Here is a 17,283-nt window from a genome sequence, read left to right as displayed (position 1 = left end):
AAAAACACCTATGCTTTCAAAATAATTCATACCTGCACACGTTGGTAATGTCCGCACCTGAATAACCTTCCATGTTTTCTGCTATACTTGCAAGGTCAACATCATCAGCCAATTCCAGCTCACGTAGACTTATTCGTAATAGCTCCTCCCTGCCTTTTGCTATTGGTGGAAGCAAATTTAAAAATATAAGCCTTCAACATAAACAATGTTTTATTTTTCTCCAGTCTACTTTGAGAAGTTGTTTTCCAATTCTTAGAGCTCATTTGCTTAAAAAATTTAAGACCTATTCTTATTGTATTTACTCTTAAATTTTAATTAATTAATTAATTTTTATTTTTTAAAATTGAAGTATTTCATTGAATGTTAAATTTCCTAGTATCAAGGCTTTAGGCTCCAGATATAGCCAAACCAGTTAAAATAAGGAAAGACATCCTACATTTGTCTTTTAAAGGAAAGTTAATTAATACCAAATTTTAAAATTTCTAAGCAAAACGACCTAAGAGTTAACATGACCTTTCTGATTCAAATAAAGATACCTGATGGTAATGGAATATAGATTCTTTTTTCAAGACGTCGTCTTAAAGCCTCATCAATATCCCAGGGAAAATTAGTAGCTGCCAGAACCATAACCATTTTGGAAGGGTCATCATTTTCAGAAGCACCTCCAACACCTTGAGGAAGGATAAGAACACAGTAAAAAAATAAAAAACAAAGCTCAACTACTTAAAGATCATCAAATATTTAGCACAACATTAAAAGCAGGGTAATCATCAAGCCTCCCTAAGACTTATAAAGCTAACTGGTACGTATGTGAATTTGTGGTCCAAGAAAAATGAGTTTTTGCAGTGTGCAAAAAATAGGACTCAAAATAGATTTGATCAAAAGACTAGTTCAGCACAACTACATAGCAATTTAAAAAATTCTTCAAAACCATACATATCCCTCTCTAAGGCCAGTTAATCGGCATCTGTTTCAATTTCATGGCTAAAAATGAGATCAGTGTGTATGACAGAGGGTGTCCTGTGAATAAACAGCCATAACTGCTGGTGTGTCACCACTGTCAGTGCCCCCAGTTTACCGCCGGCAATCTCCAGGACCTACTGGCCAGCCCCGCGTCACTGGGGCTGTGTGGGTCAGCACTGTGAGTGGGGCTCGCTCAGCTCACGCAGAGACACTCGCATACCGTCCATCTGAATCAGCAGCTCGGCTTTCACCCTTCTGCTTGCCTCGTGCTCTTCGGAAGTCCCTCTGCGGCTACAAATGGAATCTATCTCATCAATAAATATGGTGGCTGGAGAGTAAAATCGAGCCTAAAGGGAGAAGCCATGCAACACGAGGTTTTTATTTCATGGAAAAGTCATGTATAGTTTAACAATCAGAAAAGAGCCGTGGAGCCTGCCACCCTGTGCATCGCGCCCCCTTTGCCTAAGACTGGGGAGAGAGGATAGAACGGGAACAGCTAAGATACAGCTTCCAGTATAGACCTATCATACACTTAAATCTTACGTGGCAATTTTTTATACTCTTCAATACTATAACTGATTATATTCAACATGTATTTGTTTATGAGTCATATAAATACAGGATTATCCTGTACACTACAATAATATGGACAACAGTGGTGGAAAGACATTTACAGATACTGACAAGTGTTCTAAAGTTCTAGAAGAATTTTTGTTAAAGAGAAATTTTTGTTTGTTACCTTAAATAAAATCACATAGATTCCCTCTAAGGGATTCTAATTAAATTGCCATTTTTCATTTGACTAATACAAGTACAGCTGAACCTTGAACAACTCGGGTTTGAACTGCATGGGTCCACTCATAATGTGGATATTTTTCCATAGTAAATACTACGGTACTACAGTTTGTGGTTGGTTGAACCGAAGGATGTAGAGGAACCGTGGATACAGAGGGCTTACTATAAGTTATATGCAGATTAACCTTCACGTTGTTCAAGGGTCAACTGATTTTTATCCTCTTAAGTTGTCAATTAGAGGTCAATTTAATGGCCTCAGTTTTTTTTGTTTGAGATAAAATTCATATACCATAAAATTCACCACTTAAACCATTTTAAAGTGACGATTCAGTATTTAGTATATTAACAATGTTGTGCAACCATCATCACTATCAAATTCCAGAACATTTTCACTGCCCTCCAAAAATAACCCATACTTCCCTCCCCCTAGCCCCTGGTAATCACAAATCTATTTTCTGTCTTTATGCATTTACCTATTCTGGACATTTCAAATAAATGGGATCATACAATATGTGGCCTTTTGTGTCTGCCTTCTTTCACTTAGAATGTTTTCAATGTTTATCTATATTGTAGCATGTACAGTACTTCACTCTTTTTTTTGTCTGCATTGGGTCTTCGTTGCTGCACGCAGGCTTTCTCTAGTTGCGGACAGCGGGGTCTATTCTTCGTTGCAGCACGTGGGCTTCTCATTGCAGTGGCTTCTCTTGTTGCAGAGCATGGGCTCTAGGCACGCAGGCTTCAGTAGTTGCGGCATGCAGGCTCAGTAGTTGTGGCACACGGGCTTAGTTGCTCCGCGGCATGTGGGATCTTCCCGGACCAGGGATTGAACCCGTGTCCCCTGCATTGGCAGGTGGATTCTTAACCACTGCGCCACCAGGAAGTCCCAGTACTTCATTTTTTTTTTATGGCTGAATAATATCCCCCAAGTTTATTTTTGTACCTTAAATGCATTTCTTCCCCAAACCAAAGGACAGGGAAGATTGATCCATTAACTAATAGATCTAGTCAAGTATCATCTAGTAAACAGCTGTGTAAGACTCAATAGTATCACCCGTTTCTTAAGGAGACTCCAGAGGCATTTAATTTTATTTACTTATTGTTCTTTTTGTTTTTAGTAGACTTTTTCTTAATTGGAGTATAGTTGATAAGCATTTTATTATAGTAACTAATGTTTATTGTTAATCATTTTCTAACCAAAATATCCAAACTTACAAAATCATTGCACAAGAAAGCTGGAACGTAAATGATGGCAAAGATTTCTCAAAACAGAGCTTAAGTGATCAAACAGCATTTTAAAGGTTCTTCTAAAAATGGAAGTCCACAATGGCAAGTGAACATTACAGATTTGAACACGCAATTGTACTGGGTCCATCAATTCTTTGGACCATGAGGTTATAATTCAGTATCCTCTAAGAGGTGATTAACTGTGTTGAAAGCACAGTGCTTCCAAAGTATAGATTCAGTTTTAGTCTGTTCACTTGGAAAATCCTATAGTTAAATCTCACTTTCTTTTCTAGTTAAAAACTTGAATTCTAAGTCATCTATTGCCTCCAAAGGGATAGTAAGATAATAATAATAATAATAATGGATGGACAATAATACACTTTTTAAAATTTATTTATTTTATTTATTTATTTTTGGCTGCATTGGGTCTTCGTTGCTGTGTGCAGGCTTTCTCTAGTTGTGGTGAGCAGGGCCTACTCTTCGTTGCAGTGCGCAGGCTTATTGTGGTGGCTTCTCTTGTTACAGAGCATGGGCTCTAGGCACGCAGGCTTCAGTAATTGTGGCATGCAGGCTCAGTAGTTGTGGCGCAAGGGCTTAGTTGCTCCGCGGCATGTGGGATCTTCCCGGACCAGGGATTGAACCCGTGTCCCCTGCATTGGCAGGCAGATTCTTAACCAAGAGCCCTAATAATACATTTTTAATAAGGTATCCCTACTTGGATCTTAGGTACTGTGTACAAAAAATTTTGTACTTTCTTTTCAAGAAACGGACAGAAGGAGAAAAAAAAAACTGGATGGAGGGAAAGAAAGAAAAAAGCAAACATGCAAGAAAATTTATAACTGAAATTCTAGCCAGCAACCATCTACCAACAGAACCAATAAGAAAAATTAAATTTCAAGCAAAAATTACTAGACTGAGTCTTCCCAAATACTGAGGGTGTGTAGAAAGGTCTGACTTAAAGCAGAGGCTATGTGACACATTTAAAATTGGCTTTGGATGACCTGAGAAAGTAATGTAGAGAGACTTGGAGAGGAAACCAATTGTTTCTGCCTGCACAGCAGGGCTCCTTCTGATAACAGAAGCTCCCTTTTTCATTTGTAAATCATCTCTTTCTCATTCTTATTCCATTACTTCAAGAGAGGCCAACTCTGCTGGAGTCCCAGGAGGGTCCAGGCATAAGCATGTGACTCAAAAGAGACCAAACATTAATCTCTGGAATTTTGCTGGAACAACTGAGATTGTTGTTCATTTGATTAGATTTCTGACACTTGAAAATGAAAGTTCCTGACAATACAACAAAAACTATACAATTAAGTTTTTATATGTGTTTGTTACCATGTCATGTGAAAAACCCTGGACAGACTTTTATAATATTTAAGTGGCCTTATTCAAAATACAGGCCCTGAGGAATGCTCACTTTGAGATTTGGGGGGAGGGGCACTCAAGAGAGAGGCAGTCATCTGTAGTCAAAACCAAGATTTGAGAGGCAGTACAATTTTACTCGAGAAAGTCCATATGATGAACAGAAGAAAATCAAGGTGGTTTCAAACGAGCCATAACCAAAATTCAGACAGGCAGAAGCTCCAATCTGCAGGCACTGGTTTGTGGCTGAGCCGCTGCTCAAGTGGGCAACTCAGAGTAGCGCGCTCTAGATAAGCCAGGATTTATTTAAAGATGGTTAAGATTTTCCTAGGCAATACCAGGGAAGCCAGTAAAAAAGTTGTTTGATATATTTTTATAAACCGCAGTATACAAAAATGTTGCAAATTACCACTTTGTAAGAGGCTTTCCCTCATAGAAGAAAATAGTCCTTTCTCCTTAATATAAAACCCTACATTAAAAAAAAATATCAAGTAACTCTTAAGCAGTAACAGTTAATATTTATGAGTCCTTATGAGTCAGGCTCTGTATTAAGCAGTTTACATGTATTGGCTGATTTCACCCTCCAAACATTACAGAGGTAGGTCCTAAATTATTGTCCTCCTCTTATAGATAAAGCAACTGAGGGACAGGAGAGGAATTTTCCCACAGTTAGCCATCTAGGAAAGTGACAGAAGTGGGATCTAAACCCAGGCCACCTGACTCTAAAGACGCCACACTTAGCCATTCACCCTATTTACTTTTTTTTTTTTTTTTTTTCTTTTTTGGCATGCGGGATATCTTAGTTCCCCAACCAGGGTTTGAACCTGTGCCCCCTGCAGTGGGAGCGCAGAGTCTTAACCACTGGACCATCAGAGAAGTCCCCATTCACCCTATTTAGCTTACATTTTTTTAAATAAAATTTTAAAAATATTTATTTATTTATTATTTTTTTTGGCTGCTCCGGGTCTTAGTTGCGGCATGCAGACTTCTTAGTTGCGGCATGCATGCGGGATCTAGTTCCCCGACCAGGGATCGAACCCAGGCCCCTGGCACTGGGAGCGTGGAGTCTTACCCACTGGACCACCAGGGAAGTCCCCTAGCTTACATTTTAAAAAAGCCTAGTTATTCTGGAATACTGACAATATAATTTTACCCCTGAAGCAAATAGCAAGCTAATTTTTCAAAATGATCTAAGAGGTTCTCCATTAGATTCCTATTGTGGGATGGACTATTAATAATCCATAAGAACCTGTCAGAATTTACATCCTGCCTTATGAATTATCGAAGTTGAAGGAGAAAGAAAATGGGAACTGAAACAGGAAGAAGCCTTTACAGAAAACAGATAACATGAAATTGTGAGGGGTTTTGTTTGTTTTATTCTCAGCCTAGGAAGGAAGATCTGGTATAATATTAGCATGGTCACCTAAGGTTTTGTCCACCATGACCAGGAATGTAAATCTTTTTCACTATCTATATAATAAACATAACTCTGTCCTTATGCATATAACTACACAATTTCTTAAATGAAGTAAGACGGAAATAGTAAGTGAAACTTAAAGTCTGAAGTCTAAAAAGCTGTTGAATTCAACCTAAACACTCAACCAGAACTTGTTGAATTACATTTCTTCTACTGATACTCAGATGAGTGGCAGTGGAAGAAGGAAAAAGAAACTCAAAGAAGCGAAGAACTTAATCCAAAGACTGGTTAATTAAACTCAGGGTATTTGATACAGTTAATAGATTGGAGGTATCTCAGTTCCATATCTACTTATGATTTTCACCTTTTCTCATTATTGTTCTAATACTGCATTTACTATAACTAAGCCTGATTTAAAAACCCTAATAATTTCACATTCCTATAGCAGATCAGTAATGCAGATCCCGTAACATGAGCATGTCCGTAAGCTAACAGAGACAGCCCTTCCTCCAGAGAAAAGGAGTCAAAGAGAAAAGCAAGTTATTCATGTTAGTAATGAATAAAAATTTTCTACCTTCAAGAGCAGAGGAATGACACTCTGGGCACAAAAGCATCCTGCCTAGCGATTCTACACGCTGTAGTTACAACTCACTTTCTCCCCTTCTAGAGGTAAAGAATCATTAGGGTTGGCTCAAGCATTCACCATTTCGAACAGAAGACGAACAAGCTTCTCAGACTCTCCTCTGTATTTGGAAGTCAGAGTTGATGAAGAGACATTGAAGAACGTTGTCTTGCACTCAGTAGCTACTGCTTTAGCAAGGAGGGTCTTTCCTGTGCCAGGTGGGCCAACCATCAACACTCCCTGTTGGGAATATAATAGCATCAGCGAAGGATTTATGTGCCATTGTTCTAATTCACAAGAATTCCATTACTAAGGATCAATTTTCAACCAACTTACACATAATATTAAGACAAGTAAAAGACAAAGATAAACAGAAGGATACTTTATCACAAATTTACTTTTTCCATTATAAAAGTAGGGTAACTACACATTATTAAAAAATTGGAACTAAGAGATGAGAAAAAATATAATCAATATTATAGTACTGATATAGTATCATACCCTAACACAGGTACTATTAGTATCTGGATATATTTCCTGCTAGTCTTTTTGCTCAAATTAGTTTTTTTTTTTTTTTTTTTTTTTTTTTTTTACATAGCTGTATGTCTATAATTTTGTATCTTGCTTATCACTTAATCAAGAATTTTTAAAAATAAGTACAGAGTTAGCCATTAGCACATTTCCCAAACCCAAGACTTTTATGGACAGTCTCTTTTCATATCAGCCCATGACTTTTAAAAAGTACTCATTAGATACAGATATACCTTATTAATTTCTTAAGAACAATTCCAAGAAATACAGATGTAAGTTCTGCAACACAACACGTAAAATGGAGTATTTTTGCATTAGGTGACCTGTTCATATTTGCAAATATAAGCTCATTATAAATCTGCTATGTGTCCAACTTTCCAAATACCACATTGTACCTATTCCTTTTCTTTTAGTAAATTTATTTATTCATTCATTCATTTATTTATGCTGCGTTGGGTCTTCGTTGCTGTGTGCGGGCTTCTCATTGCAGTGGCTTCTCTTGTTGCAGAGCACAGGCTCTAGGTGCGCAGGCTTCCGTAGTAGTGGCACGTGGGCTCAGTAGTTATGGCACATGGGCTTAGTTGCTCCGCAGCATGTGGGATCTTCCCGGACCAGGGCTCGAACCCATGTCCCCTGCATTGGCAGGTGGAGTCTTAACCGCTGTACCACCAGGGAAGTCCTGTACCTATTTCTTATTCTGGAAACCTTGCAGTAGCTCTTGGTCTAAACAAAGTTCTGAATAACACAACATAGTTTAAAATTTTCTTTACCTGCTCTACTTTCTCCTCCCACTTCCCCCAACACAGATAAATATTGGCTTTCTACAGCAATGCACTTGCCATTTGCTTTGATAATGCCGTTATAGTAATACACTTACTTTCCATGGTCTCCTAATGCCTTTGAAGAATTCTGGCATCCACATTGGTAACACCACAGCTTCCTTAAGCAACTTTTTAGCTTCTACTAAATCAGCAATATCATCCCTGAAAGAGAAGATATTTTATCAACAACCTTAGATCACATATTTAACTCTATGTAGTCATTCTTGAGAATCGCTGAAAGCACATGACTTGACGTTGCTGACCGAATGCTAAGCTTCTTCCTAGGCACTAGTGAACTAACACACTGTGACAAGGCCTGCCACACCAACCAGTATGTAGAAAGAGCACAATCTGAATCTTCGATTCTTTTTTAATTTTTAAAAATATTTATTTATTTATTTGGCCGCATCAGGTCTTAGTTGCGGCACGTGGGATCTTCGTTGCCATGTGTGGGATCTTCAGTTGCAGCAGGCGGGATCCAGTTCCCGACCAGGGATCGTACTCGAGCCCCCTGCATTGGGAGCACAGAGTCTTAGCCACTGGACCACCAGGGAAGTCCCTGAATCTTCAATTCTTGGGAGTAATGATTTTCAGCTTGGTGAATGAGAACACAGGTCTACAGGCCTACAATTTAAGTATTATTATGCCATCTCATTTTAAACTTCTGCTCTTAAAATGCTCATTCCATAAATTCCATGATTTAGAAACAATGAGCCCATTAAAAAAACCCATAAAGAATAAAAAGGGCATAAAGCAGACACAGGTTGCGAAACTGCTGCTTTGCCCCCAACCCTATCAAGAGGTAGACACCAAGATTAAAGAGTATCATAGAGATTGCCGTGACGTCATCTCCAACCACTGGGACACTACTACTACTACAACAACCGGTACATGTGGCATGATAATATATTATGATATATGACAGGATAATATGTTTTAAAATATCCCTCAAAACTATACCTAAAAATAATTAAAGTTTTAACAAAAAACATATAACAGAATGTACCTAACTTTGTGGGAAAGGGAGATTTATAACTCATTGTGATAAATTACAGTTCTTTGATTAGATATAATATTTATTTTTATTTTTTTAATTGAAGTATAGTCGATTTACAATGTTGTATTAGTTTCAGGTGTACAGCAGGGTGATTCAGTTAGACATACAACTATATCTATTATTTTTTTTCAGATTCTTTTCCCTTAGGTTATTCCAAAGGGATTCTTTTCCCTTTAGGTTATTACAAAATATTAAGTATAGTTCCCTATGCTATACAGTAGGTCCTTGTTGGTTATCTATTTTATATGTAGCAGTGTGTATATGTTAATCCCAAACTCCTAATTTACCCCTTAGATATAACAGTAATAAAGTTAAGAACCACTGCTCTAATAGGATATAAAAGCAACATATATTGTATAAACCTAAAGATAACAAGCAATACACATGCATAAGAATGACTGCCATTTTACCATTGGAGAATGTCCCAAAAAGAAGATGTAATTTCTGTGATCTTGTTCCCATTCTGTATGTAGAATTTTTAATTCAATAAAAATTTTATTATTATTTATTTATTTTATTAAATTAAAAAATCTCAGACAAAAACTGGTACAGCCTGAACCAAAGTCAAGTTTTTCATTATGTGTCATGCTCACATTGTATGTCCTCAGGTTCTATCCTCAAGGACTGATCTTCAGTACATGCCCACATTTGTTCCATTTTCTGTTCCAAAAAGCAACATCCAATTATTTTGTTGTGATATAACTTACCATCGAACATTGGGATTCTGAGAAATTATATCTCTTTCCAAAGCTTCTACTAAGTCCTTATCGTATCCAGTACTATCAAATTTATTTGTCTCTGGTTCTGTAACTGCAGCAGGTGATTTGTTCTACACAAATAGAGAGAAAAAACAAGAGCTTTTGATTGACTCAAAAATTATATTTTGTTTCTATGAGTCAGAAACAAAGATTGGACTCAAGTGACATTTTTAAAAAGCTAATGTAATAGTACAAGTAATAAGGATAGAATCAAAGACTATAAGTCATCCTTCAACATCAACATCAGAGTTTCATACTGAATTTTTATTTTTACATAAAAAGTATGACAATGGTATTAAAGAAAAATAAAAATATTATGCATATGAACTGACAATAGTAAAAATTAATATTGAGATAAACTGTAGTCCCTAGTGAACATTAGATATGTATGGCATTTAACTCAAAGCTTTAGAAGAGATAAGGTTATAGACAGATGGTTTATTTAGCTAAGATTATGGGTCAATCTTTAACACGTACTCGGTCCCCATTGATGCTCCCAAAACATCCCTTTTCACTATTCCCACATCCCTCCAAAATACACCTCAGTCCTTCAGAGAGATTCTCCCTCCCACCCTCTGTGATGACAGTCATTAGGGCCGCAAGCTGCACACTAAAGCACTCCAAGGCACAACAGCGAACTCACAGGGCACTGCGGGATTTTTCAGGTTTTTGAGGGAAGTACAAAAACACCTGTTTGAACATGGGGTGAACTACCAGCTCGAGGTAGTTCACAGTTTCTACGTTAAGACTGCTGCATTCCTTTCAATAACCCCATATTTTTTGTGAAGCTGGATTTTTGGCAGCTGCTGTGATAAAACATATACTGGGAAAAATCAATGTGGAAGAGGAATGACAGTGGAATGTCCACTATGACTCCAAGGTCTGAGAAACTGTACAGTGTCCAAAAGGTGTTGTTGGGACATAAACAGTTGTTTTAACCAAATTTCAAATGGATGGGTATTCTTTTTGTCCTAGAGGTGCTGTGAAAAAACTGCTGAGACAGTCGTGAATTTTATAAGCCAAGAAAATTTATGAAACTTTATATTGGTGTAAATAATCATTTACTTGGTCTTGTACTAGGATTGTTACCCCATCTCCAAAATTCATAACATTTTTTTGCCCATAACATGATGATTTCTTTGTCACTGGTGCTGTCTAAAGTCAGTACTAATGTCTAGACTTAACAATATTTATGATATTCAAAGTCTTACACTAGATGACCAAATAAGTGCCTGTCTCACAATGTACATATTTAGTATCCAATAGGAATATTAAAGATTCAAGGAAGGTGTTGTATAACATTTAGAAGAGGAGGTTATCTTTTCTTCTAAGTATTTATGAAGTTGTTATTCATTCACAGATACTTACCAAGAATCTATTCTGTACGAGCAGCTGTGGGGGATAGAAAGAAGACACTGTTCCTGACTATTAGAAACTTAAACTGCAAGCCCAGGGAAACACAGATATAAGGCACTTTATATCAACAGTTCTCACCTTATTTTCTCTCATAGAACACAGTGCTGAGGGAATGTTTGCAGACAAAGCAAAACAAATTTCAGATAGGCAGAAAGGAGAAACAATTCTATAATAGGTCGGCCAAGGGGAGCTATGGAATTTCAAATTTTGACATTTCTAAGGGAAAATACTAACAACTACCAGGAGGTAAAAGAAAGCAGTAGAGAGGTTAAAAAAGAATGTAGACTCCTTTTTGGTGCTCAAAATAAATTTGACATAAATTTGACAACTTCGACAAAATGGATCACTATTTGAAAAACACAAACCACCACAACTCAACTATTATGAAAAAGATCATTTAAACAGCCCTTCAACTTCTAGGGAAATTGAATTCATAATTTTAAAACTTCCAAAAAAGATATCCAAGCCCAGATGGTTTCACTGGAAAATTTTATCTGACATTTAAACAAGAACTACCAATTCTACACAATCTCTTCCAGAAGACAGAATGAACATTTTTCAATTCATTTTATGAAGCTACTATTACTGTGATACCAAAATCAAAGAGAGCTAAAAAAACAAAACAAAAAAATTATAGACCAATATCCCTCATAAATATAGATGCAAAAATCCTTAACAAAATATTACCAAATAGAATTCAGTAAGATATAAAGAGAATTATATACCATGACCAAGTGAGGTTTATTCCAAGGATGCAAGGCTAGTTCAAAATTCAAACAATAAATAAATCAATATAATCCACATAATAACAGGCAAAGAAGGAAAACTACACGATCATGCAACAGATGCCAAAAAGCACATGACAGAACTCAACATCCATTCAGGATAAAGGGGAATTTCTTCAACTTGGTAAGAAGCACACAAAAAAATTCTACAGCTAACATTATATTTAATGATGAAACACTGAATGCTTTTCCTACTACGATCAGGATGTCCACTTTCATCACACTTATTCAACATAGTGCTAGAAGTTGTAGCCAGTGTAACAGAGCAAGAAAAGGACATATACACATACAAATCCAAAAGGAAGAAATAAAACTGTTCTTTTTCAGATGGCATGATGTTTACCCAGAGAATTCCAAGGAATCTACAAAAATTCTCCTAGAATTAATAAATGACTTCAGCAAGGTGGCAGGATACTAAATATTCATAACAAGTCAATTTTATCATTAGGGAAATGCAAATCAAAACCTCAGTGAGATACTAGTTCACACCATTTGGATGGCTATTACAAAACTAAAACAAACTAACTAACTAAAAAAACCACACACAGAAAATAACAAGTGTTGTCAGGGACTTCCCTGGTGGGTTAAGAGTCTGCCTGCCAATGCAGGATACACGGATTCGATCCCTGGTCTGGGAAGATCCCACATGCCATGGGGCAACTGAGCCTGCGCTCTAGAGCCCACAAGCCACAACTACTGAGCCTGCGTGCCACAACTACTGAAGCCCACGCGCCTAGAGCCCATGCTCCGCAACAAGAGAAGCCACTGCAATGAGAAGCCCGCACACCACAACAAAGAGTAACCCCTGCTCACTGCAACTAGAGAAAGCCCGCGCACAGCAGCGAAGACCCAACGCAGCCATAAATAAATAAATTTATTTTTTAAAAAAAGAAAATAACAAGTGTTGGCAAAGATTTGGAGAAATTGGAACCTTGTGCACTGTTAGTAGAAATGTAAAATGATGCAGCCACTGTGGAAAAGTTTGGTGATTCCTCAAAAAATTAAAAATAGAATTATACACAAATACTTCTGTATATGAATATATATATATATATACATATATATCTCCAAAAGACTTGAAAGCAGGGTCTTGAAGAGACATTTACATACCCATGACATAGAAGCATTATTTACAATAGCCAAAAGGTGGAAGCAACCAAAGTGTCCTTCGATGGATGACTGGATAAACAAAATATGGTATATACATGCACTGGAATATTAGCCTTAAAAAGGAATGAAATTCTGACACATGCTATCAAATGGATGAACCCTGAAGACATTATGCTAAGTAGAAAAAGCCAGTCACAAAAGAACAAATACTGTATGATTCCACTCATATGAGGTACTTAGAGGAATCAAACTCATAGAGACAGAAAGTAGAATAGTGGTTGCCAGGGGCTGTGGGCAGGGGGAAGGAACAGGGAATGCGATATTATGATTTATAATGAGAAATACATACTTAGTTTTAGTCCTATTCCTGGCATATAACCCCCAAAACCCTTATGATTTCCTAACTGATAAGAGCAATGGAAGCATCTTTTGTTATAATATTCAGTTTTTGTTCCTAGCTCCTGAAATAGATCCAGAGCAGTAAAGGTAAAGAGGTGTTTTTTGTTATTCATAACAAGCCCCTTCAACTCAACCTGAGTTTACGTTAATGAGGTGATTTTTGGAAAGCCCCTAGTTAATCATAGGATGGGGACTGTTGCCAGGGGAACCAAACTTGTGATTAGAGGGCTGGAACTTACAGTGCTACCACACAACCTCTGGGGAGAAAGAGAGGTTGGAGGTTCAATGAATCACCAATGGCCAATGATTTAATCAATCATACCCACGTAATGAAGCCTCCACAAAAGCCCAAAAGGATAGGGTTTGGTGAACATGCGGAGGTGCTAGGAGGGTGGCGTGTCTGGAGAAGGCATGGAAGCTCTGCGTCCCTTCCCACATACCTTGCCCTGGGCTTCTCTTCCATCTAGCTGTTGCTGAATTGCATTCTTTGTAATAAACTGGTAATCTAGTAAGAAAACTGTTTTCCTGAGTTCTGTGAGCTGCTCTAGCAAATTATCAAACCCAAGGGGGGAGTTTTGGTAACCTCTGATTTATACCAGTTGGTCAGAAGCACAGGTGACAAGCTGGACTTGCAACTGGCATGTGATGTGGGGGCACCCTGTGCAACTGAACTCTTAACCTGTGGATCTGATGCCAGTTGAGTTACACTGTAGGACACACAACTGGTGTCAAAGAACTGCTTGATGTGGAAAAAAATTCCTACACATTTGGAGTACAGAAGTGTTTTGTAAGTAGCAAGCAGAAAGAAAAATAGAGTTTTCCTTATCAGGGAGTTATTGTTTAACGGGCACAGAGTTTCAGTTTTGCAAAATTAAAAACGTTCTGTGGATGTATGGTGGTGATAGTTCCACAACAATGTGAATGTACTCAATTGCACTTTAAGAACTGCATACTTAAAGATGGCTAAAATGGTAAATTTTACGTTATACATATTTAAACCACAATTTAAAAAAATTTTTTAAGTCACTTGTATTTCTATATACTAGCAATAAATATGTGGATACTGAAATAAAAAATACAATACCACTTATACAATCACTTAGAAAAGTGAAATACTTAGGTTTAAAATCTAACAAAATATATGCAAGAGCTGTATGCTGAAAACTACACAATGCTGATGAAAGAAATCAAAGATCTAAAGGAGATAACATGTTCATGGAATGGAACACTCAATGTAACAAAGATCTCAATTTCCCCCAAACTGATACATAGGTTTAACATAATTCCTATCAAAATATCAGCAAGATTCTTTGTAGATGTAGAAAAGCTGCTTCCAAAATTTACATGAAAAAAAAGGAACTAGAATAGCTAAAATAACTTTGAAAAGGAAGAATAAAATGGGATGAATTAGTCTACCCAATTTCAAGCTTACTATATATATAACACAGTATATAACTATAGTAACCAAGACTGTGTGGAGTATTGGTTGAGAGACAGATACATATATCAATGAAACTTAATAGAGAGCCCATAAACAGACCCACACAAATATGCCCAAATAATTTTTGAGCAAGGTGTAAAAAATTTATTTTATTGAAGTATATTTACAATGTTGTATTAATTTCTGCTGTACAGTACAGTGACTCAGTTATATATATATATACACATTCTTTTTCGTATTTTTTCCCTATAGTTTATCACAGGATATTGAATGTAGTTCCCTGTGCTATAACAAATCCTTTTCAACAAATGGTGCTGGAGCAATTGAACATGCATAGGCAAAAAATGAACCTTGACCTAAGTCTCACATGTTACACGAACATCAACTCAAAACAGATCATGGACTTAGATGTAAAACATAAAATTATAAAACTTTTAAGAAAAAAATAAAAAAATTTTGGGATCTAGGGCTAGGCAAAGAATTACAAACTTGACACCAAAAGCGTAACTTTTAAAAGGAAATGTTGGACTTTATCAAAATTAAAATCTTTTGCCTTGTGAAAGATCCTGCTAAAACAATGAAAAGACAAGCTACACACTTAAAGAAAATATCTGCAAAATACATAACTGACAAAGGACTAGTCTCTAGACTATATAAAGAACTCTCAAAACTCAAGACTAAAAAAAAATTCATTTGCATAATGGGCAATAGACTTAAGAGAGACATTTCACTGAAGACACTTGTTTCTGTGCTCTTATTTCCTTTTCTTTAGTCATTTGTACAGCTACTATTTAGAGGAATAGACCAACTCAACATTGAAAGATTGTTAGGATACATTCATAATCGAAAAGAACAGGCTACTTTATGATTCCGGTTACAGTAAAAAAAAAAAAAAAAAAAAATCACGCAATAGAGAAGGATTAAAAACATATACCATGAGATTAACAGAACTCTGGGTGGGTAAGAATGTGAGTCTGAGTTTTTTTTTTTCACTTGCTCTATTTTCTGATTTTCTAAGTGAATGGGTAACAAAAGGTTTTAAATAGGAAAAAAAAAATCTATTCATTCTTTATGACTTAATGGCTTTATCTCTTCCATGAAGCTTTCTAACTACTACCTTCTCCTTCTAAGAATTCTGCTATTTTTAGTCACTAGCTACTACCAGTTTAGCATCTAATTGTTCTATAATTGTTTGAAATATATTATTCTGATCTCCCCAAATGTAAGTTTCTCAACACTGGGCATATATTACCAACAAAGACACACTGGCTGATTTGGGAAGAAAATCTATTCTATACACTTGTTCTTTGGCTATCAAGTCCTGAGGATTTTAGCACGTTAAGTCATGTCTACACTCAGCAAAGACACAGATAAGATCTCCTCTTAACGTAGCTGATTTTATGTTTATTTATTATACTTTGTCCTTTTGCCCTATTCTTGAAACAGTAGAGAATCAAAGGGTGATGGAAACACTATATGTTTTAAACTGAAGGCTAACATACTTCCATTGGTAAATAAGAACTTTTTTTTAAAGTGAGCCTCCTTCTGGGGAATTTATTTTTATCCTACTTTTAACCTAATAATTCTACTTTTGCATTTAGATAAATTAAAGAGCATTTTCAATGTAGTCATCAACCTCTAAGATATTTCATTAAAATTTAAAAAAATGCAATGGTGAAACTGTTTAAGTCAATAGCATATATAACAAAAATCTCAGTTACCTGGAATGTTTGGGAAATAATAGCTAACATTTATTGAGCACACACTAGGTAGAAAAAAAAGTTATCTTGGGGCTTCCCTGGTGGCGCAGTGGTTAAGAATCCGCCTGCCAATGCAGCGGACACTGGTTTGAGCCCTGGTCCGGGAAGATCCCACATGCCGCAGAGCAACTAAGCGCATGAGCCACAACTACTGAGGCTGTGCTCTAGAGCCTGTGAGACACAACTACTGAAGCCCACGTGCCTAGAGCCCGTACTCCACAACAAGAGAAGCCACCACAATGAGGAAGCCTGCGCACCACAACGAAGAGCAGCCCCCGCTCGACGCAACTAGAGACAGCCCACGTGCAGCAACGAAGACCCAACACAGCCCAAAATAAATAAATAAAATAAATTTTTAAAAAAAGTTATTTTATTTATCCTACAAAAACTCTATAAGACAGGTGTTAAAGTAATTTTACATATGAGGGGATAAAATTTAGAAAGACCAAGTAGCTTATGGTAATACATCCAGAAACAGCAGGGATGGCGCTTAAATACAAGTCTACCTGATTCCAAAGCCCATACTCTTAATCACTATGCTATATTTTTGAAAAGCTTTATATCTTCCTGTTTTAACAAGCAAATCATATTAATTCAATTTAATTTATCTTGGACAACTGATTTGCTGATTATAGTATCTCAGGTTCTACACATCAATTCTCAGGGTATAAAAGTACAGATACAAAATGAAAAAGGTATAGGACATTGAGCTCTACAAACCACAGATGGTTAAAAGGCTTACAACCCAAACCCTAGATGATAGGCGAGGGCAACCTTGGTATTGATAATACTGCATAAGGCCAGAGGCATTAGCCACCTTCC

General features: G+C 36.7%; 1 protein-coding gene across 1 annotated transcript in view; it reads right to left on the bottom strand.

Annotated features, from left to right (window-relative positions):
- Positions 1 to 17,283, bottom strand: part of KATNA1 (katanin catalytic subunit A1) — a 33,628-nt gene that overhangs the window by 775 nt on the left and 15,570 nt on the right. The window contains exons 5-10 of the mRNA XM_059941018.1: positions 9,500 to 9,621; positions 7,792 to 7,897; positions 6,465 to 6,623; positions 1,184 to 1,310; positions 537 to 671; positions 33 to 159 (exon numbers count right to left, since the gene is read on the bottom strand). Of these exons, the coding sequence (XP_059797001.1) occupies positions 33 to 159; positions 537 to 671; positions 1,184 to 1,310; positions 6,465 to 6,623; positions 7,792 to 7,897; positions 9,500 to 9,621 (776 nt within the window). The remainder of the gene's footprint in view (positions 1 to 32; positions 160 to 536; positions 672 to 1,183; positions 1,311 to 6,464; positions 6,624 to 7,791; positions 7,898 to 9,499; positions 9,622 to 17,283) is intronic.

The sequence above is a fragment of the Balaenoptera ricei genome, chromosome 12 (genome assembly GCF_028023285.1).
Source record: "Balaenoptera ricei isolate mBalRic1 chromosome 12, mBalRic1.hap2, whole genome shotgun sequence".
Taxonomy (NCBI): Eukaryota; Metazoa; Chordata; class Mammalia; order Artiodactyla; family Balaenopteridae; genus Balaenoptera; species Balaenoptera ricei.
This window is presented reverse-complemented; position numbering and strand designations above follow the sequence as displayed.